This window comes from Theropithecus gelada, chromosome 3 (genome assembly GCF_003255815.1).
Source record: "Theropithecus gelada isolate Dixy chromosome 3, Tgel_1.0, whole genome shotgun sequence".
NCBI lineage: Eukaryota > Metazoa > Chordata > Mammalia > Primates > Cercopithecidae > Theropithecus > Theropithecus gelada.
The window spans coordinates 32281385-32292342 of record NC_037670.1 but is presented as its reverse complement, the minus strand read 5'-3'; the positions used below and the strand labels follow the sequence as shown (position 1 = coordinate 32292342).

At 34.8% G+C, this 10958-nt stretch overlaps 1 protein-coding gene across 1 annotated transcript; it reads right to left on the bottom strand.

Annotated features, from left to right (window-relative positions):
• Positions 1–10338: 10338 nt before the first annotated feature.
• On the bottom strand, positions 10339–10618 carry LOC112620044 (keratin-associated protein 22-2). Its single transcript, XM_025378045.1, has one exon. The coding sequence runs from the start codon at positions 10598–10600 to the stop codon at positions 10424–10426; it is 177 nt and encodes a 58-aa protein (XP_025233830.1). The 5' UTR covers positions 10601–10618; the 3' UTR covers positions 10339–10423.
• Positions 10619–10958: the final 340 nt, after the last annotated feature.

Genomic DNA, 10958 nt, shown 5'->3' with positions numbered 1-10958 from the left:
GACAGTAGATATAAACCATAGGACATGTAGGAAATTAAGTGAAGAACATGAAAGATTAAAAGCGTTGTCGGATAAGGAAGAATCAATCTATATTATTTCAATAAAATGGCATGGCTATAATAGAGGTGTGAAAAACTGGGAGAATTAGAGATTTACTGACTTGGGTTTCACTTTTAGAAAAAGAGAACTGATATTAAGTATGGCTCAGGGAATGACTTGCTAAATTAGAGCAGAGGTGATGAGATTGAGGAATTTCAAGGCCCGAATGCTTAAATTGGTTGTCTACATCATAATTTGATGAACTAAATATAAGAAGAGAATTTAGAGCCAGGTGCAATGGTCTTTGAAGTATCTGACTTAGAGACTGTGATGGTGGTATAATAGATGGCAGTTACTGGAAACTGTGACAAGCTGATGGATCAAAGGGAGTAAATATATAAGGGACCTAAAAGGGAAGCCTGATAATGCCCAACGAGCAGAAAGTCATCTTTGTTATCTGCCAGGAAACCCAAGCCTATATGCCAGCTTTAACCATCTGCTAAGCACAGAGAAAACAAAGGCAGCCAGCCAAAGAAGACTGTCCCAGCCCTACTGTTCCTTCTTCCCTACTCTTTGACTCAGCATAGGGTACAGAAAGCAGCTAGTTTGTGGTGGAAGAGGTACACATTAAAAGTAGAGAACAAGATGATCATTCTCCATTCCCCTCTCCTACCACAGATTGCTAATCTATGTCATCTGGACCATTGTTTTTCACATTTGTGCTTTGGTTTTCTTATTTATAAAACGACAATAATATTTGGATTTACTTAATGAGGTTATGGAAAATATAAAGTGAGTTTAAATATGTCAAGCACTTAGATGATAGATTTGCATGTAATAGTAAGGTCATGTGGCAGATATTACCATTTATCATCATCATCATCACCATCATTTGTCATCACACATTGAGTGTTGGGTCTGGAAGCCTCCCCCTCTCGCTAGCCTAGAGTTTGCATGTGCCACTCACATAGCGAGTTGTGTTTGAATGGGCTGTGAATACTCAAAGTCAATGTAGAAAGGGCTGGAAGAGAAGGCAACAGTGGGAGAACAGATTAGATGGGAAAAAGGGGAAAGCAGACCAAGGAGCACTTGAGGCCCAGATGCCTGGAGGATTTGCTATTTAAGGGGACAGTAAGAAGTCGCTGTGTAGACAGATTGCTACCCACATTGCAAGTGTATTTGATCAAACTTTCAGCAGACCAGCATCTACAGCTGCACATGAAGGTGCAAGTGTAGTAAACTGTATCATTGTTCCCAAGTATTCTTTCTTGTTTGCTCTGTAAGAAAAGCATACATTCTGAATTCCACTGATGTTGGGTTTACTATGTGACATGTTTGCTCAAGGAATACAAGGAGATGTGCTTGACATCACATCTGAACACACCCTTTCAGAGATACCACAAGTTTTGCCAGCAATCTTGCCTTTCTCTGTTGCCACAAAATATCCTCAAGCAAGGCTGTTCCTTCTGCCTGGGTCCCAGGAAGGGAAAATAAGAAAAGAAGACACACAGCAGTTGACCCAAACATGTAACATGAGTGAGAAACAATGACTTGTTTTTGTAGTTAGCTGTGAGGCTGAAATTGTCACCTGAGCAAAGCTGACTATGCAGAAATTGTTACAAAAGGTAGAATATTAATATATTTAAAAAGAGATATTTGTAATTGCTTTTAGATTAATGTGGTGGGCAGGGGACAAAGCTCTAAGTGGAAGGTGGGAAAATGTTGACCCATTTTACACAGTGCAAAATATTTGGTAGAATTTTGGTCTGAAATAATTTCGAAAGCTGGAAATGAACTTCTGACATCAGATGAAGAGATCATGAAGCAGAATGTATTATTGTACTTTTGTTGTTATTTTTCCATTTAGTCAACTTTTTGCAGTGTTGTCAGAGGTTAATATGCTATAACTAACTTTCTAAAAATAAATCATGAATTATTAAATATTAGATTGGTAAAAACTTTATGAAATTAACTTCATTTTTATGTCGACAAATGAAATTCCTTGGTTTTTGTTTTGTTATTTTGTTGTTTTGTTTTGTTTTGAGACAGAGTCTCACTCTGTTGCCCAGGCTGGAGTGCAGGGGCATGCCATATCGGCTCACTGCAACCTCCACCACCTGAGCTCAAGCAATTCTCTTGCCTCAGCCTCCTGAGTAACTGGGATTACAGGCACGCACCACCATGCCCAGCTATAAAATTCTTTGTTTTATCCACTATTATTTCTTGTGATGTTATCTCTGGAGGAAAAGGGGAATAAATAGAAGATATATTTTACATCTATAAAAAAATTTACTGGACTTTAAAATCCCAAGAAAAAAGATTTTAAGAAAAAGAAGTAAATAAATACAAACCAACATTAATTTTGCTCATATCAGCTTGTACAAAGTTAAAAAACTGTTAGTATCCATAAGAAGAATCTCATTTTAATGAGTAATATCATGGTTCTTATATTTTCTGGTATGTAACGTGTTATCACTTAAATTCAAATAAAATTTAAGGCTGATGTGTGAGTTTAATAAATATGATTTATGATTAGTAAGATGTGGAGATTTATTTTAGGAAAAAATGGAAAACATTAGATTGGTGCAAAAGTTATTGCGTTTTATGTCATTACTTTTAATTGCAAAAACCTCAATAACTTTCACACCAAGGTAATAAGTGAAAAGGAAGTAAAACTTTTACATTTCCATTGCCCACAATAATCAATACCAATATTTTCATGTATATTCTTCCTATATTTTTCTACTTCTATTTTAACATATTTTGGAATTATTCTGCATACACATTTTTAGGCTGGGCTTTTTCTTTGGTATTACTTAAGTCATATTTTCTAATGGCATCAACATTTTCTTAACGATCATTTTGTTGACTGTATAAGATTCTCAAAATATTTTATGATTTAATGATTTTTTGAATCAATCCCATATTGTGGAATATCATTATATCTCAGACAACAAGGAAATGACCCTTTGGGGACGATACCTACTGTCGTCACGTTGAGCCATGTTTTTTGCTTCATTTAAACAGACGAACATCTGTGACAATTTTCTGGTATTAACGAGCATGCTGCTCCAAGATGGGCATTTCCTTCTCCCAGAAGATAGAAAACTTTGAGGGAGAAGACAATGAAACACCTGCAGATTATATATTTTTTTATTGTTAAAGAATTTTAACGACGCTCTTTAGAATACCACATGAAATAAGAGAGTTGAAATTGGATGTCAACAAGGGCACACCACATCTGTTGTAAGAGAAAGTAATGAGGAGAGCCCGACAAAGGCCCCCTATTCAGAACATGAACTCACTTAACTTGCAGAGTCTCAGATGCACAGTGTGAAAATCTTTCTGCTAACAACTGAAACCAACAGAGGATAAATGCTGTTCCTATGCTAGACACTTTTGGAAGAGCCAACCTTCGTGCAAAGTTATTGCTCAATACTGGTAACAAATAATATATCAACAAAGGACAAAAAAGTCCTTTTTTGACATTTACCCTCTTGTTCTAAGAATTACATCTTATTACCATTTAAGGAATCAATCATATGAATAATGTCTCAATAGATGTTAAATATTACATTTGTTTTAAGAAAATTGCGTGATTTTTACATAGTATTATTCAACTTGCTTTTTGACTTAAAATAGAATGTAATTTTCAAAATAATAACAGAATTCTGTCTCATTATTTTTAAAAAGCATATAGAAGAAAAACTGTAACTTACAGCCACATCAGAATAACTAGTCTTGGACTTGTCTTCCCACTATATTAAGCTAGACAAAATATGTGAAATAATTGTTCTCAAAAACTGTACAGTAGCTAGTTTAGGACTACAATGCCCTAAAAAGGGAAGCAAGCTATTTGAGTCCTATCATCACCAAGCTTTCTCCCCATAATTCTCTCAGGCCTACTCTCTTAGTCATTTTGTGCTCCTCTAACAGAATACCTGAAATTGGAGCATTTATAAAGAACAGAGATTCATTTTTTACAGTTCTGGAGACTGGAAAGTCCACAGTTGAGGGTCCCAGAGCTGGCAAGGGAGATCTTGCTGTACCATCCCATGGCAGAAGGCAGAAGGGCGAGAGGGCATGTGAGAGTGAAGAAGGGCACCAAACTCATCCTTTTATCAGGATGCCACTCCTACCTAACAGCAGTCATCCACCAGTGAGCCCCCATGACCTAACAAACTCTCACAGGTCCTACCTCACAGTCACGTTGCATTGATGATTCAGTTTCTAATATATGGACCTCAGGGGACACATTCAAATCACAGCACCTGCATTTCAGGCAGTGAAAGCACAATAATCTTATTGTGTTGAGGACAAAGATGTAAGAGTCTAAAGAGTGGCTGTACATTTAGAGTAAGAACGGATAAAAGACTGCACAAAGAAAGAAATCTAGTTATTTACAGAGTGGTCCTCACGAGCAAGCTTTGTTGAACACTAAGACACGAAGTGAACAGCGAAACTCCCTGAGGAGGAGCCAAGAACAGCTGAGTGTGTGCAAGCGAAATAGTCTCCAGAACTCATGGAGGACTGGGAGATACAGCTGAGTTCTTCGAATCAGAGTGGAGACGCTTGACTGAAAAGCAGACCCCCCAAAAAGGGAACCGCACTAATTCAGTCAACTGGCACTGCAGTGAAGGTTAAATTGGATGCACCAAGTTGTGAAACTATCAAGGAATACGAAAGTAATTTAACTACCAGTAAAACTGACATTCACACTACTTAAAGAAAGACAACAAAATCTACATTCTAAAAAATAGATCACTAACACTGGCATGTGTTAAATATTATCAGGCAAGTAAAGAAACAGAAAAGAGTTGTCAATGTTTGGAAACAAAGTAAGTCAGTAAAACAAAACCAGAAATAACGGAGATGATAGAATGAGTATATTGAAACCTTAAAAGAAGTGTTACAAATATGCTGAAGGATATAAAGGAATTCATGAAAACGAGAAGTGGAAGATAAAAAATTTTAAATCTACGTATTAAAAATATATGTCACACTGACATAAGAATTGAAAGGATGATATTAAAATCATGTTTAACATTGCAGAAGAAAAGATCAGTGAATTTGAAAACTGAGCAATAGAGATCATCAAAACTTACAGAGAGAAAAAATGAACTTAACAAAAATAATGATCAGATCCTCAGTTATCTCTGGAACAATATTGCATAGTGGTCTGTATGTTTATACCTTGTATAAACATCTATAGGACAGAGAAACAGGGCAATTTATATATGTACGTATATATTTATATATGTACAGTTGAGAATGAGGAAGAGACATTGATTGTACGAATTGGCTGTCATATAGCTATGGAGGCTGGGAAGTCCCATCGTTTGCCATCTGTAAGCTGGACAGTCAGAAAAATCCAGTGACGTGATTTAGTCCAAGTCCAAAGACTTGAGAACTGGGGTGAGAGGGCACGGTATAAATCTCCGTCTGAGTCCAAAACTCTGAGAATCAGGAGCACTCATGGCCAAACACAGGAGAAGATAGGTGTCTCAGCTTAATCAGAGAGTGAATGTGCCTCTCTTTTGCCGCTTTACTCTATTTAGTCACGGAACAGACTGATTTATGTCCACCTGCATTGAGACATAGATCCATTGAGAGGGATCTTCTTAACTCAATCTAGTGAATCAGATGCTAATCTCTCCTAGAAAACCTTCATAGACACACCCAAAAGAACATTTTACCAGTAATCTGAGTATCCCTTAACCCAATCAACTTGATATACAAAATGAAACATTATTTATATTTAGAAGAGGGGGGGATCAGAAAAAGTCTTGAAAAATGAATGGCTGAAAATTTCCAAAAAAACACCTATAATTCCGAAGACCAAAGAAGCTCAACAGGAACCAAGTAACAAGAACACACACACACACACACACACACACACACACACACACACGATGATTATCATAATCTATATACAGGTAAAATGAAAACATTTTATAAAATGTTTAGCTTCTTGAGTAATCAACCGTAATCAAAAGAATAAACATGATTTATGGAGTTTATGACATATAAAAGTAAAATTTATAACAACGATAGCAAAGGATGGTGGGAAGTAAGCATACTGCTACAAGGTTAATATGTCACACATGAAATGGCAGTGTGTTAATTGAGATGCATATCACAGTCCTTAAAGCAGATGTTTCTATAATAAATGTAGCCATGTCTAATAAACAAATAGTGGCAAAAACAAAATGCTAAAACATCAATTAATCTAAATAAAAACAGGAAAAAGAGGAAAAAGGAAAGAATAGATGAGCCACAAACTTAGAAAATAATCTATACTTATTTTATGGCTCATCTGTTCTTTCCTTTTTTCCCCCTTATTTTAAGCTTTTATAACCAAATAATCAGAAGAAAACCAATTCAACAAAAAGGGCAAAAGATTTGAACAAGTGCTTCACAAAAGAGGACATGTGGGTGGCCAATGTTCATATGAAATGACGCACAACATTTTGAGTCTTCAACTTAAAACCAAAATGAAAAACCACTAAACACTTTACAAAATGACTGAAATGCAAAAGCATGACAATGCAAAGTGCTGGTGAGAATGTGGAGGAATTAGAATGCTCATGCATTGAATACGGAATGCAAATTGTACATCCTCAGAATAAAAATGCAGCAAATAAAGTTAAGCATACTTTTACCATATGACCCACCCCTATATGTCCATCATATTCATATTAACTCCAACCTTTAAAAAAAGTCAGAAACAGGTGAATGGATAAATAAATTATTTAATCCATTCAATGGGATGCTTCTCAACCATAATAAGGAAGGGAATACTGACACACACCAAAATAAGAATAAATCATAGAAGTACTCTGCATTATATCATTGTTATGTACATTTAGAAATGACCAAAGTAACCTATCGTGGTACAAATCATATCAGTGGCTACTTGGGGACTGGTTTAGGGTAAGGATTTACTTCTAAGATGTATCAGAGAAAGTTTGGGATTATGGAAAATTTTGATATCTTCATTGTGGTGGTGGTGACAGTTTTACAGTTATATATTTGTCTATGTTCAGAAAAATCTGATCTTAAAGTGCATTTTATTTTATATAAACCATATTCCAATAAAGTTTATTTTCAAATTTCTGGTATTTTTCTAAATGAATAAGCCATACATATGCATTTATAGACATATATATGGTGTATAATGTGTCTATATAATATGTGTTATATATGTATATATTATATATATGTGTTCATATTTAATATTTATTCTTTTGTTAATGCTCCTCTAGAAGGTCTTCCTAAAATGTTTATTTAAAATAGGTACAATTGCCAGGCATGGTGGCTTATGCCTGTAACTGCAGCTACTCAGGAGTCAGAGGCAGGAGGATCTCCAGAGACTAAAAGTTAGATGTTGTGGTGAGTTGCGATTGCATCAGAGCACTCAGCCTGGGCAACAGAGAGAGGCACCTGTTTCAAAATAAATAAATAAGTAAGCAACAAATAAAATAGCTATAATTATTGAAAACTGGCTCCACATGTTTATAAAATTCTATATCCTAAAAATACAATAAAACACTCATTTTCCCCATCTGTGCTTTTATATATTATCAGTCATTTTAATTTTTAACCAGTCAGTAGAAAAAAATTTGTACTGTGATTCAATATCAGTATATTTTATTACTAGATAGAGTAAAAACCTTTGCATATAATTGTTGGCTATTCGCATCTTTTCCTTTTGTAAATTGTATGTATTATAGAGTTTTTTTTAACTTTTATGTTTTGCTTGGGGGTACCAATGCAGGTTTGTTACATAGGTAAATTTGTATCATGGGGGTTTGTAGTGCAGATTATTTTATCACCCAGGTATTAAGCCTAGTACCCATTACTTATTTTTCCTGGTCCTCTTTCTTCTCCCACCTTCCACCCTCCAAAAGGTCCCAGTGTGTGTTGTTCCCCTTTTAAAAATAGCTGATACATAATAATTAACTTTTTACAATCCAGGATTTTCTTTTAGTCTTGTGTAATTGACTTTGGCAATCGAGGAAAGAGTTAGTATTTTTATAAAATAAAGTCAATTAATAACTTACAGTAATTGGAGTTTACATTTTCAGTAGGCAGGTCACTCCTAGAATTTTAGCAATGTTAATATTTATTTTCTTATGTTTAGATATTTATTACCCCTGAAAATCATGGTTGTTACTGGAAGAAAAAAATATTTTTTCACACACACACAAACATATACATAAACACACACACACACATGTATACACACTTTCTCAAAATGCCGGACAGTTCTTACATTATTTACCAAACTGTCCATTTTTTTTTCCCCTGGAATTTCTATATTAATTAATTTAATTTTCTGTCCTATGATAGTGCCATAGTTTTAAATATCTCATTTCATTTCACTGTTTCAGTTTTTAATTCATTCCTAATATGCATATGGTAAAGGGCACTAATCTTATATATACAGCTTAATGGATTTTTATATATGTATACACCCATATAACCATTAACTAGATCAAAATACAAAACATTTCCTCCACCCAGGAGATTCCGCTGTGCCCTTTCTTATCCAATACCCTCATGCCCAGAGGTACCGCTATTCTCACTTTTATTACTGATTAATTTGTTCTTTTTTTGAACTTCCCATAACTCTAAATAAATAACAACATATGATGTGTATATTTAGTACCAATATGCATGTTGTATCATTTTTTATATATAATGTTTTATTGATTTTAAATCTGGTGTTCCAAACTGCCAGAATGAATGTATTGATACCCATTTGTACAATAAGTTAATAATTATGAAATACCATACAAAGTATAGTGGCCTCCATCAGTCTTGATACGAGAGCACTAACTTGTATCAAGAATTGTGTACAGGAATAAACACAAATTTTCAATCCTGCACAATTTCACCAACTGTCTTTCAGTTTTACCTTTCTAAAAGTTGATTTAATTTAGCATGACTGCAATAGAAATTAAAATGTTTAACATTTAAGTTTGCTAGTCCATTAAATGGGATAATTTATGCAAATAATGAGCAGAGGCCCAAGCTATATCTTAGTTAAAATGGAATCACTTCCCTCTTATTTTCTTTTTTTACCAGAGGAATGATCACCAACCTCTCTATCCAGTCACTGATGGGGCAGGTCGGGTTGGAACTGCTAATGGATTGACTTTCTCACTCCAGGAAGGAAGGAATGGACAGCAATACAGTGTTTTTACTTCTGTTTGCTTTTAGAAAGCCTGCACTTGGGGGCCGGGGAGATACTTCGCTCGACTCATATTGATCACAAAGTGTGATCCCTACGTTGATCATTGGTAGTTCTGCTACATTTAAGAGTAGCAAATGAATGAATATCTACTATTATTTGTTTATATTTTATTCTCATTGCTTTATCATAATTAATGACTCATAATTCATTAATAATATTTAATAAGTGGATGGAATAAACATGATAAATTATCACAGGGAGCTTCACAGAAAGTCAACTCTCATAATTAAGGGTATCACCAGAACGCATTTGGGCCAGAAATGTGGTTTTCAAGATGTTATTCTATCCAAGTCACCACTTTAAAAAATAGTAACAGGAATTCTGCTAGAAGATGATCAGAGTTAGAAGAACTCAAAAGAATCATTTAGACCTATAAATGAGGTAATCTTTGCTGTGGAAACACAGGATTTTCAGGCATACCAATCAGCTTCATATAGAGGATTCTCATCTACAAGAGTGAGTGAAAAGAGGTCAGAGTACCCAATGCAGGGCTGGAGTTGTATCAGTACAGAAGCACATGTTTAAATGTAGACTATTAGGAGAGAGAAAATTGCAATAGAAAATAGCTTGGTGGGTAATAGTGCTACTGGTTTTGCCAATTACCTAGGTCAAACATTGAATTTTTCTAAAATGAAACTTGCATTAGATCAATATAGAGGACAGTATTCTTGAAACTGCACTTGAAAATACTTTTATACAAACATTGTTGGAAAAACATCAGTCATGCCTTGCCTGTTTTGTCACGTCACTAACTAAAATAGCCACAGGTAGCAATTTCACTCTCTCTGTTTCTCCCTTTTTCTCTCTCTCTTTCACACACACACACACACACACACAGATATACAAATGATAAAGAGAAATGAATAAATGTGATAAGCAATACATATTGTGAAAGTGATTATATTTATTAAAATGCAAATTTATAAGTTTTCCTGCATGGAAATTGTTAATATTATAATAGATATAAACAAACACATAAAAGTAACAACATATCAGAGGATTTTCCTACTAACCGGTGGGAAATTTCACCAATTCAATGCAAATATGACCTCTGGTAATCAATACTTAGATTTAGTTAAAATTGGACAGACAATAATTAATCCATAAACAACCCTGTTGATGCAATTAGTGCATCACAAGAAAATGACTCAAAGTGACTGGCAATTGGAATTTCTTTGTAGGAGCCAGTAGGAACCTTCCATAGGAGCTTGGAAAGTTGCAGGCATAACCAGAGTCACCATATTCAGAGCCATAGCTGCAGCCATAGTCCAGGCTACCATAATAGTTGTGGTAGTAGCACATGGTGTCAGAAGTTGGAAGTTCAATTGAGCAGACAGTAGTTTCTGAAATTTGACTCCCCTGATTTGCACAAATTAGTTTATCCAACCTGAGTTATATGTGAAGCAAACCACAATCTACATTAGACTCATTCTCACAACTAATTTGCATTAAGATTAAAAAAAAATCTCAAGAATCTCTTAGCCATATGTCCAAGAAAATATTAATATTGCTATGTGTCAGGATGCTAACAAGTAAAATCATGAGCCTTAAGGAGATATTCTCTTAATTTTGTGGCTTTTGCTTACTGAAAATCCCAACTTAAACTTGATGATTAGCTTCCGCGTGATCACATAAAGCTTGTATTTCCTGCCTCTTGAAA